General features: G+C 62.5%; 2 protein-coding genes across 3 annotated transcripts in view; both read left to right on the plus strand.

Moving 5' to 3' along the window:
* Positions 1-8,007, plus strand: part of TBC1D10A (TBC1 domain family member 10A) — a 28,802-nt gene extending 20,795 nt beyond the window's left edge. The window contains exons 3-9 of the mRNA XM_027566338.1: positions 1,333-1,440; positions 4,731-4,837; positions 5,435-5,549; positions 5,633-5,698; positions 6,262-6,451; positions 6,574-6,728; positions 7,173-8,007. Of these exons, the coding sequence (XP_027422139.1) occupies positions 1,333-1,440; positions 4,731-4,837; positions 5,435-5,549; positions 5,633-5,698; positions 6,262-6,451; positions 6,574-6,728; positions 7,173-7,643 (1,212 nt within the window). The 3' untranslated portion in view covers positions 7,644-8,007. The remainder of the gene's footprint in view (positions 1-1,332; positions 1,441-4,730; positions 4,838-5,434; positions 5,550-5,632; positions 5,699-6,261; positions 6,452-6,573; positions 6,729-7,172) is intronic.
* Positions 8,008-10,294: 2,287 nt separating this feature from the next.
* CASTOR1 (cytosolic arginine sensor for mTORC1 subunit 1) lies at positions 10,295-14,825 on the plus strand. Of its 2 annotated transcripts, none has more exons than XM_027566339.1 (9): positions 10,295-10,547; positions 11,117-11,187; positions 12,400-12,587; positions 12,695-12,827; positions 13,102-13,228; positions 13,672-13,785; positions 13,951-14,033; positions 14,138-14,232; positions 14,321-14,825. In XM_027566339.1, the coding sequence occupies exons 1-9, from the start codon at positions 10,435-10,437 to the stop codon at positions 14,387-14,389; spliced, it is 993 nt and encodes a 330-aa protein (XP_027422140.1). In that variant the 5' UTR covers positions 10,295-10,434; the 3' UTR covers positions 14,390-14,825. The 2 variants fall into 2 exon arrangements, with proteins under 2 accessions (XP_027422140.1, XP_027422141.1); XM_027566340.1 differs by having other exon boundaries at positions 10,296-10,547; positions 13,105-13,228.
* Positions 14,826-15,599: the final 774 nt, after the last annotated feature.

Consider the following 15,599-nt stretch of genomic DNA (forward strand, 5'->3'; position numbering starts at 1 on the left):
GAGAGGAAGCCATCATTTATTAATACCGACTGTGTCAGGCCCCGTGCTAGGCATGTGCCCTCTGCACTACTTCTGATAGAATCCTAGTTGTTACCATTTTGATCTTACAGTTGATGAGAGGTGATGGGCTGAGGTCAGCGCTGGATTCAAACTCATCATCCAGGCACCGTCCACTTCCCACTGCCCTGAGCTCCCATCTCCACCCCAGGCCAGACTGCTCGGTGCAGGGGCCGAGGGCAGTGTCACCTGAGAGTTCCCCACCCTCTTTCCAGAGGAATGGTGCCTCTGCCTTTGCCCTCAATCTCTTTGACCCTTGGCCTTGAGGTCAAGGAGCATGATCAGGGCACCTGCCTTCGAGCCTCACTCTGCCCTCAAGCCCAGAGGAAGCTCATCTCCCCATGTGACTTGGAGAGGCCTGAGAAGTGAGCACCCAGGGCTCGGTTCTCCAGGCTGTGTGGTGTGGCTGGAAGTTGGCGTGGTCCCTGATGGAATGACCTTAATATTGTCCCCACTCTGTGCCTCAGTTTCTCCATCTGTAAAACATGATGCTTTCTCAAGCTGGGTTTGGCAGTGGAAGCCTTTTTTCTGTTGAAGAGAACAAGCGTACGCATTGAGCACTAGCTCTGGGTCGTGAGATCCCCAGACACTTCCTCCCTCCCCTCTCCCAGGCCGTGATGGGGAAGGCCGGGGTCACTTTAGCCTGGGATCAGGACTCACACCCAGACCAGTTGCCTCCACCCTGGTCTGGAAATCGTGAGAGCTCGGGGTCAGGGAGAGCAGAAGAGAGGGGATTCTTGACCAAACAAAGGGGGGCCTGTTCTGATCACCTCCTGTCTTCTTCCTGAATTCTGCTGAGATCTTTCCTCTCTAGGCTGGATGTATCTTGCCACACAGCTGCTTAAACACTCCCATGAAAGCACCCAGGACACATCTCTGGGCACATTCCAGGTCATCTTGTGAGCTGCTTTCCCTGTGGCTGAGCCATGTTCCACATCGTGCAGATCCCTTCCTGATGACATCCCAGGGGCTCCTCTAACTTGTCTGGTTCCATTTGGATTCAGAAAATTGAGATGGGGATTCATAACCCTGTGTGGACTTGAAGAATCCTTGTGTTGTCACTGGGCCAGGGAACACAGGGCTGCTGCCGTCACCTGCTGGCAGCAGACCCGGTGCAGTGTTGGAGCAACAGAGGTGGAGTCCGCTTTTCCCCCCGTTCCGCTCTTGCCCCCGTGCTCACTGAAGGCCTGACGAGCACCAGCCTCTTGGGGGCTAGGGAGGGGGCAGCGGGCAGCCTGGCTGGATGCACAGGCATGGCCTCCCTTTGACTTCCAGATCCGGCTGCGGTGCCAGAAGGGCATCCCACCTTCTCTGCGGGGCCGTGCTTGGCAGTACCTGTCAGGAGGCAAGGTGAAGCTGCAGCAGAACCCTGGAAAGTTCGACGTGAGTTGCCTTTCCTTCCCCTGCCCTCCCTTCCTCGTCTCTGGACATCTTCCGAGGGGGCAGTGATCCTCTGTGCTCAGGGGACCTCTCGCCTCCAGAGCCGACTGCCAGGCCTGGTCAGTCTGTGACTCGGGGCTCCACTCATCTGAGGCACCAGCCCTGAGCAGGCCTCAGTGGGGTGGACAGATTGGCAGCCGCCCAGATTTGCTCTCTTGGACTTGGTGGACTACCTCTCAGCTCTTGGTTATTGGGAGGGACACTCAGAGCCCTTCCCTGACCACCTGGGGCCTGAGCTCTGGGCCTTCGGGGGCTGCCCAGCAGGGTCACAGGACCCTAACACCTTTTGACTTCCCGTTCTCTACTCTTTCTCTTGCCTCATCCAAGCCAGCTAAACTTGGTTCACCCGTGTTGCTTATGGGCTTGTCTGTTCCGGGGGTGGCAGAGCCAAACCAGTGTCCTTAGAGTTTAGAAGCCAGTCAGGGGTCAGACAGGATACCCTCTGACAGCCATGCCTTCCCCTCCCACTGCTCCCCACCTCAGATTGCCAAGGTGGAGCACACCCCTCTATTCATGAGGCTTCTTGGGGCCCCCCTGGCCCGGGCTGCTCCTCCAGCCTGCTTCTCTAGGGAACTCGACGAGTCAGTTGGCTTTCCCGGGGCTGCCCCAGCTCACCTGCCAGACTTGGCCTCAGGCCTCAGGGCATCTCTCAGGCTCTTGGGACTGATGCTAGGCAGTGAGAGAGCTGTCAGTCAGCAGCTCCCTGTTGACAAAATTCATGCTTCAGTGAACAGCCCTCTCCCGCCAAACCTATTCCTGGAGCTGCTGCTGTAGACCGGGAGGTGAGGAGAGTGGCCCAGGGGACGGGGGTTGCTGGAGTGTCTGGCTGAGGGCAGGCCTGAATCAGGGGTCAGGCTGTCCCACAGAGCACCGACATCATGCCCACTCAGGCAGCCTCTTGGCTCCAGAGTCTTCCTCCCTGTGGCTACATCACTTCCATGTCAGGGGGCTGCCTTCTGGCAGAGTGGGAGGCTCAGGGGTGGGGTGGGAACGTCACCAAGGCCCTAGGTTACCTTCAGCCACCAGAGCACAGCCTGAGAGCCGAGGGAGCTCGGGGGCCCGGTCAGCCTCCTGGTTCCAGTTAGCAGACGTGATGCCTCTGAGGAGCAGCGGAGTGCAGAGCTCTCTGTGCTGTGTGTGTCTGGGGAGTGGTGCGTCCTGAGAGGGGTTGGCTGCCTCTGTGGGGTCTGAAGTTGCTTGCGGGAGGACGTAGATTGGCCCAGAAAGCCCTTCATGATGTTTTGAACCTTAGTGGCAGGGCCCCGAAGCTATCCTGGAGGCCAGGACAGTGGTTTGTGAGCACAGCAGGAGGGACTCTGCCTGCCTGTGGGGTGGAGGAAGTGGACAGGGAGAGAAGCTGCCTCCGGCTGCTGGGGCAAGAGACCACAGGCAGGGGCTCCGCGAGGGGCTGTGGTGCAGCAATCCTGCCCCCGCAGGCCCGCGTTGACCCCAGCCTCCGCCATCAGCGCAGGCTCCACACCCCGGCAGCTCCTCCTCCTCTGCGCTGGCCACTTCTTCCTCCTTCCTCAGGCAGGACAGGACCTTCCAGTCTTTTTCTTCCCTGGTTTTCTTCTCTGATTTCCCTTCTTGACAACGCCAGCACCTGCAGGCTCCATGGGGGCTGCGGTAACTGCATCACCCTCAGCGGCCCCTATCTGCCTTGGACTCTCGGCACCCTTTCTCCCTGCAGGCCCTTCGGCTGCACCTTTCCCTTTCTGAGGGGTGGTGACGCTGAGTGCCGTGAGCTGCTGAGGAACCCAATGAGCGTGTTCTAGGAACCTTGGGTTCCCAGGTCCACACCTCAGGGGAACCTTCAGGAGAACTTGTGGGACCCTCCTTTCCCTCCTGACAAAAGCAGACCTGCACTGTACTCAAGACAGTGTCTCGGATCAGGACCGCATCCTGACCTGCAGGTGCCTGGGGCACTAGCGGCCCCGCCGAGGGGGGATGCGCAGGCACAGGTCTCGTGTGCACCTGCCCCAGGGCCCACTGTCCAGACCCTGCGCCCCTCCCTTCACCCTCCAGCCTCCAACACTCCTTTGTCTCAGTGTTTACCCTCTTGTATCAAGTTACCTGACACCCTAGGGTCCTTATTTCAATCCTGGGACACCCCCACTGAGGAGGCACAGAGGGAAAGGGACTTGTATGAAGTCACCTGCCAGGCAGGGGCCTGGGCCTACACCCACTGATGTGTTTGCTGTGGACCCAGCCTTCCTCCTGGGGCCCTCCTTGCACTGCCCAACACGTAGACAACAAGGGCTCTGTCTGCTTCCCTGCTCAGCCCTCCAGGCATCCTTTCCACTGAGTTGTTTCTTTCTTTTTTGAAAGCTGAGGTTATGAACTTACATAAAGTAAAGTGCACAGATCTTAAGCACACAGTTCAGAGAGTTTGGACAAATAATATATACCCCTGTAACCAACAAGCAAGTAAGATAGAGGACATTTCAAGTAATTGAGACAGGATCTTTCTTTGTGTAGTAGCTTTGTTTTCATAAATGGAACTCATGCAAAAATGTTCACGAAAGTTCAAAGAAAAGAGTAAAAATTTGCTGAAACCCCAGCACCCAGAGATGGCTCTGAGGCTAATGGTGTGACAGATGTCATGACGTTGCTCAGGGTAGCAGAACACACACACACACACGCTTCCTGAATGGGTGGCACCTCTTGTACAGGGAGGTGGGTAGCACAGGAGTTGGGGTTGACAGCTCTGAGTCAGCCTGGCTTCCAGACCCAGCTGCATCATTTTTCTAGCCACAAGGCATCAGGCAAGTGGCTTTTCTTTGACCCTCAGTCCCTCACCTGTGAACAGTGTAACGACAGACCTGTCTCTGGGGGGCTGAGGAGAACAGTCGGCAAGGCCCACGTGTGCCATCTCAAGTGGTGCTCCCAGGTGGGAGTTGTTGCTTCCAAGTTGCCTTCCATCTTCAGGGGGTAACAAGGTGTTTGAGTCCTGAATGAAGTACCTGGACGTTATCTCAAGCTACAGCTATGTCAGGCACTCTTACCCACGTGGGTCTTCCTCCTGGAGCCTAGGTAGCCCCTCAGGGTTTCCAGGACTCTGCTCCCCTTGTTTGTGCTCCGCCCAAGCTTCCTGACTTGTCCTCGGGGAGGCCCAGTCAGGATGGGATCAGGTGAACATTGTCCCTGGTGATGGGGCCTCCTCCACAACCTGGGACGGTGATATCCTCCCAGCCATCCTAACTCCTAAGAGATGCTCTTGACCTTGCTTCCAGGAGCTGGACATGTCCCCTGGGGACCCCAAGTGGCTGGATGTGATTGAGCGTGACCTGCACCGGCAGTTCCCTTTCCACGAGATGTTTGTGTCCCGGGGGGGCCACGGGTGAGCAGGCTGGCCCTTGTGGGCTGTCCCTTTCCCTCAGAGAGAGGAGGTAAAATGAATCTGGCGGCACGTTGGGGGTCCCGGAAGCTGGAGGGTCCTGACTGCACTGTTAGTTCCCTATTTGGTTCAAACCAAAGATGGGTCCTCTTAGGTCTGGGGCACTTCATCCTGTACTTCCCAGAGAGTTAGGCTTGCCTGGCCTGGCCTTCCTCTGGAAACAGGAAGATGCACAAATCGAGTGGGGAGAAAGAAGGCTGGAGAGAGCTGGGTGGGTACAAGGTATGCAGGAAAGGAGAGACGTGGCGGCCAGGCCGGGACTGAGACAGACCTGGGACGGGGCTGGCCTGGCCGAGGGGCCACAGCTGCTAAGCCAGGGGCCACGCCCCCTGCCCCGGCCCTGCTCCCCGCTTTCTTTTTGAGCCTCTGCCCTCACCTGTCAAAGGAGGGTGCAGGGGCTGCAGAGGGGGACTGACCCCTGGTGACCCCAGTCTGCAGGGAAGTGCAGCCTCTGAGTCAGGTCTGGCCCAGTGGGGCACAGGTGAGGCCTGTGGGTGGCCGAGTCCACCCGTCAGCCCTTCCCTGCTCACCTCTCCGCAGCCAGCAGGACCTGTTCCGGGTGCTGAAGGCCTACACACTGTACCGACCCGAGGAGGGCTACTGCCAGGCCCAGGCACCCATCGCCGCCGTGCTGCTCATGCACATGCCCGCCGAGGTACCCCTAGGCCACGGGCGGGCGGGCAGACAGGCGGCCGGGGAACACCCAGCAGCCAGGCCTCACATCTCTCTTGCCCACAGCAAGCCTTTTGGTGCCTGGTGCAGATCTGTGAGAAGTACCTGCCCGGCTACTACAGTGAGAAGCTGGTGAGTGCTTGCCAGCCTGGCCCTGGCCTGAGACCCGCCCCAGACCTGCCACCTTTGTGGCCTCTCCAGACCTTAACTCCCTGTGCCCCTGGAAGTCCCTCCCGGCCTCCCACTTCCACCCTCCCTCCACCTCTGCCTCCCTATGGCTGTTCCTCCAGGGCACCACACTCCTGCCTTGGCCTTCCAGTAGGCTTAATCCTCCGCCCCTTCCTTCCTCTGATAACTCTTCTTTCCTCTCAGCTTTCAGCCCATGAGCTTTCCCTGACCTGACAGGCAGGGCCTCTGGCACATGCCCCCCAGGGTCTTGTTCCTGCCATGCCCTTAGAGGGCACTTAGCCCCCTCCCTCCCTCTGCTCCCTCAGCCCGATGCTTCTGTGGTTTGTGTCTGTCTGCCTCTCTGCAGGACACGCTCAGTGAGGGGGACTAGCTGTGTCTGGTGTGCTTATCATTGCAACCCAGCACCCAGCAGGAGCTTGGCACCCTGCAGCGTGAGCCGCCTGAGGAGCCAGGGGTGGCTGCTGCGGGCCCTCGGTCACGGCCCGGTGGCTTCCCTGTCCCCCCAGGAGGCCATCCAGCTGGACGGGGAGATCCTCTTCTCGCTGCTGCAGAAGGTGTCTCCCGTGGCCCACAAGCACCTCAGCCAGCAGAAGATCGACCCGCTGCTCTACATGACCGAGTGGTTCATGTGCGCCTTCTCGCGCACCTTGCCCTGGAGCTCCGTGCTGCGTGTCTGGGACATGTTCTTCTGTGAAGGTACTGGGCTGGGCTCGGGGCAGCACCCCTGCCACCAGTCCAGTTCACGGGGGGGCCTCTGTTTGCAGAGAAACTCCCCAGAGCAGCCCCCACCGCCCACATTCACTGCCTGCCCCCTGCAGGAGTCAAGATCATCTTCCGGGTGGGCTTGGTGCTGCTGAAGCAGGCACTGGGCTCCCCCGAGAAGGTCCGAGGCTGCCAAGGCCAGTACGAGACCATCGAGCGGCTGCGGAGCCTCAACCCCAAGGTCATGCAGGAGGCGTTCCTGGTCCAGGAGGTACAGCCACCCCTGCCCCTCACCCCCGGAGGGAGGGGGAGACTGAGGGCCTGGTGGGGGCCTGCGGCCTTGTGCTCAGCAGCCCAAGACGGTGTGGACAGAACTTGTCCTTCTGTCTGAACAAGGAGAGGGGCACAGAGAGGCCCAGATCCCCCTAGAAGGAATGAGAGTAGGTGCGGCCCCCACCCATCAAGCCTTGGCTTTATTTTCCCGTTTTTCTCTCTTGTGGATCTTTGTCTCTGGGGGGCTGGAGTGAGGCAATACACAGGTAGGCAGGAGGACTCGTGGCTTTCTCCTCCGAGGCGGTGGGCCTCGAGGGCCTGGCTCACCTGGCAGTCACTCTGGGGTCTGTGACCACCGTCCTGTGGTCAGCCCGCATGGCCCAGGCTGGGAGGCAGAAGGGGACAGCTCTTCCTGACGCCCCCCGCCTTCACCGCCCCACAGGTGGTGGAGCTGCCAGTAACGGAGCGCCAGATCGAGCGCGAGCACCTCATCCAGCTGCGGCGCTGGCAGGAGACGCGGGGGGAGCTGCAGTGCCCGTCCCCACCCAGGCTGCACGGCGCCAAGGCCATCCTGGAGGCAGAGCCGGGCCCACGGCCCAGCCTGCAGCCCTCACCATCCATCCGCCTGCCCCTGGACGCCCCCCTCTCTGGCTCCAAAGGCAAGTCCAAGGCATCCAAGCAGGTCCAGAAGGAGCCGCGGGAGCCGGCGAGGGAGAGTGGGCAGCGGGACCAGCCGCCTGCCGCGAGTCAAGCCAAGGCAGCGGCTGCCGCAGGAGATGCATCACCCCCACAGGATATGCCCGTGCAGGACCCAGCCCCCCAGGACCCCCAGGGCTCGGCCCCTCGGGACTCAGCCCACCACCGCTCCCGGGAGAGCCTGACGTCCCAGGAGAGTGAGGACACCTACTTGTAACCCTGGCAGCTCAGGCCCCTGGGCTGGGGTCTCCACACACCACACGGTTCACTGACTGACTGACACTCCAGGGCCCGCGCACCCTCCGAGGGCCCGCTGCCTGGCCCCGGGCGGCAGAGAGTCTGGCTGGCCCAGCACAGATTCTGCCTGAGTCTCCTTATTTATTTTCTCCAGAGTGGAGCTCGGGCCGGCCCAGCTGGGGCGGGTAGAAGTGCGGGCCAATGGGTGGGGCCTCACCCAGCCCCTCCTGGGGGGATGCTCCCCAGGGCCAGGGCACGGATGTGGTGGGGGTGGGGGGTGGGGAGGTTCTTTGTGTAAAATAGAAACATGGTTTTGTACAGAAATAAACAGGCTTGTGTAGAGAGCTGGTGTGTACCTTGGGACTGGGAAGGGGGTCCCACCTCTAGGGCTCAGCATCTCCTCCACACCCTACAGAGGCCCCCATCCCGGCCCCAATTTCCCCTACTTCATCCCCCCGGCCCATGGCCACGGCCTGCCAAGGGTGAGGGTCACCAGGGCTAAGGCAGAGCAGGGCCTGCTCCCCAGGCCTTGATCCCTGTCCGTCACAGAGGTGAGGGGCTCCGTAAGTCCTTCCGGAGTCCTCCTCCTCCAGGGGCTGGCCTGGATGCCACTTTGGACCCCAGTAAGGTACTCGTTCTGGGCCGGGTGCTGGTGCCAAGGGTGGGTGGTTGTGAAGAACTACCCTCCCATGCTTAGCGCAGGCCTCCATCCAAGTTAGAGGGGTGCGGGGCGAAGCCTGAATCTGTGATACGAGGTGCCTGCTGGCCACTTACCGAGCTGAGCACATGCCAGGCTGGGCTGGCTGATTGACGACTGGGTGGGCCTCATCCCTATCCCCGTTTTACAGAGGAGGAAGCAGAGGAGCTGACTGGGAGAGGTGAAGCTGATCCAGATTGGGACCCAGAGCCCCTCGCTACCTGTCCTGACTAGGGTGACCTGACTCCGCATTGAGGACCCAGGCAGGCAGTGTGGTGACCAGCAAGGGTGAGAACAGGGTGTCCCTGGGAGAGGCCCCCCTTCTGCTGAGGAAGCAGCTTTTCCAGTCAAACAATAGTGGCTGTTCCTGGCAGGCCACCAGGCTGGGCGGGCCGGGTGGGGGTGCGGGGGGAGAGGGAGGGAGGAGCAGAGCCTCCCTGGGAGCGTTTAGGCATCGCAGGGCTGCGGCCTTGGCCTGGGACGCCCTGTTCTGGTAGAACCAGGGATACTGAGGCTGAGGAGATCAAGGGTCACATGAACTTTTCAGGGCAAACCACCTACTTCTCACCTCTTGCCACTCCCCCCTGTGGCTTCCTATGCCACCTGCCCCTGAATTGAGGGCTCGGCCTCAGAGGACACTCCCCTCCCCGGCCCTCCAAGGGACTGGCCAGGATCAGTGGCTGCGGTGTTCCATGGGGACCCACTGAGCCAGAGAGTCTAGGGAGGGCAGGTGCTGCCCCTCTTCCATCCGCCTACCGTAAAGCCTGCCGAGCGGGCAGGAGGCCTGCTCAGACCTGCTGGGTCCATCAGACCCGAGTCCTGCTCTAACCTGTTTGATTCAGAGCCTTGGCAGTGGGGCCTGAGGACGCCTGGGCCGGCAAGGGCCCCTGGAACACGTTCTGTCCTGCTGCAGGGCCAGCCTCCGTGTGCTCGTGCCTGTGCGCGCCGGGGTCTTTGCAGGCCTGAGGACGCCTGAGCAGAGCCCAGCCCTGATGTGGAAACGAGCCCAAGTTGGCACTCACCAGCCTCGGATCTGGGGCGCCTGCCAGTGCTGGGGGCCTCCTCGGGCATGAAGCATGTTTAGGTGTGCTCAGGCCACGTCAGTCCTGCTCACAACTGCAGCCTTATGTCTCGGCGGAGAACCTGAGGACCCAGTGAGCCCCAGATGCATGGCCCTGTTCCCCCAAAGGTTGGGCTTTGGGCATTTCTGGCCCAAACAAGTGTTCAGCCTGGTGGCCTTCAGCCCCCTCCCCACCACGTGCTGCTCAGAGAATGGCTGGGGCCCTCCCTTCTGCTCTGGAAGCTGGGTGAGAGTAAAAGATGTTGAGGCCACTGAGTCAAGCTTCACCTTGTCAGTCCACTCACGGGGCTCACGAAGCAGGGAGGGTATGTGTCAATACTAGTCCCGGGCAGCCCTCGCTGGGGGACTTTTGTCCCCGCCACCCCTGCCAGCTCTGGTGGCCGTGCCAGCTCTGAGCCACGAGAGGAAGGAGGGGCAAGGCCCTAGGACGCTCTCAGGGCCTAGAATCACACGGCTGCCTGGGCTGCGGCAGCGGACCCCGCCCCTCGCACGTTCCAGGAGTTTGGGGGCTGTGTTCTGTCCCAGGCGCGCCTCCAAGGCTCAGCGAAATTAATTCTAAGGCCCAAGGACAGATACGACTCCCAGTCTCCGCCGGCTCGGGACCCCAGCGCAGCGGGCGTCCTACAGAAAGCGCGGAGCCCTGAAAGGGGGCAAGGCGCGGCAGGGCACCCCCACCACAACCCCCGCAGGAGGACTCGACGCGGGTGGGGTCAGCGGGTGATTGCCGAGCCCAAACCGGTGGGGCGGAGCCAGCAGGGGCGGGTAGGGCGGGCCGGACGGAGCAGAGTGAGGCTCCGGCGCTAGAAGGAGGCGTGGCCACCCTGGATTGGCCGCCCGGTCCGCGCGGCGTGGCCTTCGGGGAGCTGGCGTAGCTGGCGGCGTGCGCTCGGCCGCGCAGCGGCCCCTTTAAGCCCCCCGGCACCGCCCCCAGCGACCCGCCCCCAGCACCGCCTGGGTCCTGTGGGCTGCGGGGTCGGGGCCGCGCGGGCCGCGATGGAGCTGCACATCCTAGAGCACCGGGTGCGGGTGCTGAGCCTCGCCCGCCCCGGCCTCTGGCTCTACACTCACCCGCTCATCAAGCTGCTCTTCCTGCCCCGCCGAAGCCGGTGCGCGTCCGGGTTCGCGGCACAGACGGGGGTGGGCTGCACTGTCGCTCTGGGACGGGGTCGGGAGATTAGGGCCGTCGTGGGGCCAGCGGGAGCCGGCGGGGAGAGCCCTCCCTGGCCTCCTCCCTCCCCCGCCCCGGCCGCCATCCGGCCTGGGCCTAACCTCCCCGGGACCGCCGCCTATCCGGCCCCGTGAGGCCCCCTCCCAGGGCCGGTTAAGGCGCAAACAGCCTGGGATGGTCAATGCTTAACCCTAGTGGTGTCAGGTGGGGGCATTCTTTCCTGGCGACTGCGTAGAACTTTTTCCACTTGCCTCCCGTCGGGTCAGAGGGGCTGGTCTAGAGGGCTCAAGGTTCGACGGCCTGAGTTTGCAGCCGCGGGTGAGCCTCTCCTCGTGTCCTGGCGTGGAGGTCGGGGAGGCGGAAAGCAGTTCATAGTTCTGGAAACGGGGCACACACCCCACTGTCCTGGGGAGAAAACACGCTTGAGGGGGCAGGGAGGCGCCCGGCCGGGGTCTACCCGCTCCCTCCGCCCCACCCAGGCTGAAGATGCCCCCCGCCCCCAACCAGGTGCAAGTTCTTCAGCCTGACGGAGACCCCCGAGGATTACACGCTCATGGTGGACGAGGAGGGCTTCAAAGGTGGGGGCTGGGCTGGGGAGGGGGTCTAAGGGAGGAGACTGCGCTCGTCCCTTTGCGAGGTTCTCACCGAATGCTAAGATCCATGGTCGCAAGAGCTGGGGGCCGAAGGCGGATGGATCTGGGTTCGAATCCATTCCCACTTCTCACTGGCTGTGTGCCCTTAAGCAAGTCACTTCCCCTCTCTGAGCTGTTTCCTCTTATGTAAAATGGAATAGTTACGGCTCTGATCTAATAGGGTCCCTCGAGGGCTTTATAAACGGGGCTGTGTGTGAAGGGCGGTTAGCAGCCCCTGGCCGGCCGGCAGGGCCTCAGTTACAGTTCTGGGGCAAGAATCGGGTTCCTGCGGCTGTTTCGCCAGCCCACCCCAGCCCCGCCGTTATTCCCCCCACTGACTCCTCTCTTCTCTGGTGTGTGTCACCCCCTCCCCAACTGGTCTGGCGGCTCCAGGAGTCTGAGAGGGTTGGGGAAGGAATGCAGGAGGAGCAGGCAGCCAGCCCAGGGCAGGGTCCTGGCGGGCCTCCTAGCTGTGCTTGGGCAATTAGCAGCCACCCTGGCCGTGGCTCCTGCTCCGGACTGGACGCCAGCCTGGCCCGTCCCTGATCCCTGGAGCTGACATCTACCTCCCTACTCCTGCCAGCCTGGCCCATGCTGACAGGCCTGGAGTCTCAGGCCAGATCACTGGGGCTTCATCGGCAGGCATAGCGCTGCTTTAGGCCTTAGTTTCCCTATTTGTGCAGCAGGAAAGTTTGGATCTGCTCAGAGTAAAAGGCATCCCCTAGCCAACTTGGTGTGCTGGCTCCCCCTGGTGGTGCCACGTGATATAAGGCTTCTGTTCGCCCACGGAGCATTTGTCTTGAGGCCCATACTGGCATCCCATTTTACAGAAGAGGAAACTGAGGCTCAGAGAAGTTAAATCATTTGCCCCAGGTCAACAGAAAGTAGATGGTGAGGCTGGGATTGGAACCCAGCTCTGTCTGAATTCGGAGCTCCGATCCTAACTGGGAAGTTTCAATCCCTGACAGGCCAACACCTGAAGCACCTCTCAGTCCTTGCAGACATGCAGGTCTCAGGACCAGAACTTGGGGGAGGAAGACAGCTCCAGTCTCCAGACCTGACCCGATCTTGGTAGAGCTCCCCGTAAGGCTCAGACAGGGAAACAGGGCAGGGTCTGCCCTGTAGGCCCTGACCGGGCCTGTGCCCCCTGCCCCACAGAGCTGCCCCCATCCGAGTTCCTGCAAGTGGCCGAGGCCACGTGGCTGGTGCTGAACGTGTCGTCCCCCAGCGGCGCGGCCGTGCAGGCCGCCGGGGTCACCAAGATCGCCCGGTCAGTGATCGCACCGCTGGCCGAGCACCACGTGTCCGTGCTGATGCTGTCCACCTACCAGACAGACTTCATCCTTGTGAGTCTCCCGCAGGTGCTGGGCTGGGGCGGGGGGAGGAGGGGTGCGGGGCAGGGCGGGCCCCATGGGTGCTTGGGGACCCATGCGTTGTGCCTCTCCTGGCCCAGGTGCGGGAGCAGGACCTGTCCGTGGTGATCCACACGCTGGCCCGGGAGTTCGACATTTACCGAGAGGTGGGCGGGGAGCCTGTGCCTGTTGCCAGGGACGATTCCAGCAACGGCTTTCCCCGTGCCCAGCATGGTGAGGGTCGCTCTCTGACACCCGGGCCTCGGCGGGGGCTCCTCTTCCTACCGGGGGCCCTTGCCTTGTGCAGGTGGGGCTGTGGGTTTGGGGAGACCAGCTGACACGGACCCCCGCCTCCTCACCAGAGGGCGCCGGGAGAACCCAGGCAGCTTCCTGCAGGTGCTGCCTGACCCTACTCCCAGCCCAGGCCGTCTCTCTCTGGCTGGCCACCAGGGGGCGCCCCCGTCCACAGTCGGCCTTTCACCTCCACCACCATCTGGTCCCTCCCCAGCAGGGCCCAGCCCCACGGTGCACCCCATCCAGAGCCCACAGAACCGATTCTGCGTCCTCACGCTGGACCCCGAGACACTGCCAGCCATCGCCACCACCCTCATCGATGTCCTCTTCTACTCGCATAGGTGGGCCCATTGGCATCGGTCTACACACCTTGTTCCTGGGCTCCTTCCCATCACCTTCCTCCCACCCCTGGGATCTGCAGTTCTGTGTCCTGTTCCATGGCTGGGGTTCCTGGCTGTCTGTGACACCCCTGTGCCCTGCACTGAGGTCCAGGCAAGGCCCCAAAGCCACAGCTGGGGCCCCCTCCTCAGGTGTGGGCAGAGCCACCTGAGCTATGCCCTGGTCAGGCCCTCTGGACCTGGGGTAAAATCTTCTTTGTCACATTCAGGGTTCATCATCCTCTCCCGTCCCCAGCCATACCAGCAGGTCAGGGCCCTCAGATGAGAGGGGAGGACAGGGGGCCAGGAGGGTCTGCCCAGGGACCCCTGTGCCAGCCCCTTTGCAGGCGTGGAGCCTGACTGGGAGGTGGAGCGGGCAGATCACCTGAGCCTCCCATCCTCCCCAGTCCCCCCAGGGAGGCAGCCTCTGGCGGTCCAGGATCCAGCTCCATCGCCTTCTTTGCCTTCTCCCTCATCGAGGGCTACATCTCCATTGTCATGGATGCTGAGACGCAGAAAAAGTAAGTGACCCCTGACCCCAGGTGGCACACAGGCCCTCGGCCAGCCCCAGGGAGGGGGCAGCTAGAGCGTCCAACGCTGAGGTCAGCAGGCTGACCTCCTCCCGGGCTCACAGCGGGCAAGGGTGGATCGCGGTACCCCCGCCCACCACCCTCCTGCTGCCCTAGGTTCCCCAGTGACCTGCTGCTGACCAGCTCCTCGGGCGAGCTGTGGAGGATGGTGCGCATTGGCGGACAGCCCCTGGGCTTCGGTGAGGGGCCGTGCCTTGTGTCGGGGGCTGCGGAAGGGCTGGGGCCTGGGGGGGTGGTGGGGGGTAGACTGCGGTGACCCACACAGCCCCTCCTCGACCCTCAGACGAGTGTGGGATCGTGGCCCAGATCGCGGGCCCCCTGGCTGCAGCCGACATCTCTGCCTACTACATCAGCACCTTCAACTTCGACCATGCCTTGGTGAGCCCCCTGGCTGGGGAGGGGGACCTGGGGGCAGGGGGAGGGGGCAGGGCGACCCTGACGCCTCCCTGTGCCCGCCGGCCCGCAGGTGCCCGAGGACGGCATCGGCAGCGTCATCGAGGTCCTCCAGCGCCGGCAGGACGGCCTGGGCTCTTGAGGCTCCAGGGGCAGGCCACAGCAGCCTCCGGGGTCTCCCCTGGCCCTCTGGCTTCCAGAGACTTCTCAAAGCTGTGTGCTCCAGCTCTGGGACGTTCCTGCCGGGGGGCCCCCTCCTTCCGCTCTGTGTATGTAAGCTGTAAGCAGACACCGGCTCTCAACGTGGCCGCCGCGTGTCTGCCCAACGCAGGGGACGTGGTGCTCTGGGCTTCTTCCAGGAAGCCCTCAACCCTCCCTGCGGGGCCTCAGGGTTTGCACATTCCCTGCCTGAGGCCTGAGCCTCCCCCATCTCCACGCCGCCCCCGGCTGGGTTGCCTGACCCAGCAAAGGAGTTCTGACCGTGCCTTCCCTTCCTGGGGCCTCCAAGAAAAGTATTTTTACACCTCTCTCTCTCTCCTTTTTAAATCAACTTGTTAATAAAGAGCTTATACCGAGCAGACCGGGCTGTGGTCCTTGGGGTCGTCCGAGCCTCAGCCACGGGGCTGTCGCCTGAGGTCCTGGACTGTACCCTCCTCTCCCACCCCATCCTGTGCAGCCGGCTCTGGGCCGGGCTCACCTCAGCCTCCCTCTGTGCTCACCTCGAGAGCCAGCGCCCCCATCTCAGGACAAAGTGACTGGAGCGCCGGCAGGGGGAGTGACCCAAGCCAGGGCCATGTGATTCCCTGCCGGGGCTGCCCAGCTCTGAGGTTCAGCCTCTCTCTTCATTCCTTTCTGGGTCTGAACAACCCAGGAGGTTCGGAGCAGAGCAGAGGTTCCCAGACCCTCCTGTCTGGGGTGGGGGTCCCGCATCCCCCCCGACCCCACCGCCACCTTGGCTGTGGCTGGCCTGCTGTCGGCTTTCTCTTGGATCACACCTGAGTCCTGGCCATCCCTGGTGGGAGTGATCACTCAGTCCTTGCCCCCAGGGCTTTCCTGGAGCAGTGCTGGGAGGGGCCGGCCAGAGTGGGCAGCTGAGAGTCCATGCTGGGCTTGGGCTTGGCTCAGCCACACAGACCAGACGGGGGACTGGAGGCCCCCAGGAGCCTCTGTGCCCAGAAGCTCCACAAACCTGGGCCTGGGTTTCCTGTCGCTGTGGGGCCATCTCCCCGTTCCGTGGGCTGGGATTCCGCTGTGACCTGATGGGGCCCTACAGATGCGCGGGGGAGGTTATCGGGTGCCCTCAGCCCAGACCCGCCCGCACACAGAAAGGGAAGAAGGGTGTGACTTCGGGG

The sequence above is a fragment of the Bos indicus x Bos taurus genome, chromosome 17, assembly GCF_003369695.1.
Source record: "Bos indicus x Bos taurus breed Angus x Brahman F1 hybrid chromosome 17, Bos_hybrid_MaternalHap_v2.0, whole genome shotgun sequence".
In the NCBI taxonomy this organism is placed as follows: domain Eukaryota; kingdom Metazoa; phylum Chordata; class Mammalia; order Artiodactyla; family Bovidae; genus Bos; species Bos indicus x Bos taurus.

Bases quoted from the DNA above. Each gene is read 5' to 3' on its own strand.
- CASTOR1 (XM_027566339.1), top strand. From the start codon at position 10,435: ATGGAGCTGCACATCCTAGAGCACCGGGTGCGGGTGCTGAGCCTCGCC. The intron at 11,188-12,399 runs GTGGGGGCTGGG...CCTGCCCCACAG, and splicing joins GGACGAGGAGGGCTTCAAAG to AGCTGCCCCCATCCGAGTTC. The intron at 12,588-12,694 runs GTGAGTCTCCCG...CTCCTGGCCCAG, and splicing joins ACCAGACAGACTTCATCCTT to GTGCGGGAGCAGGACCTGTC.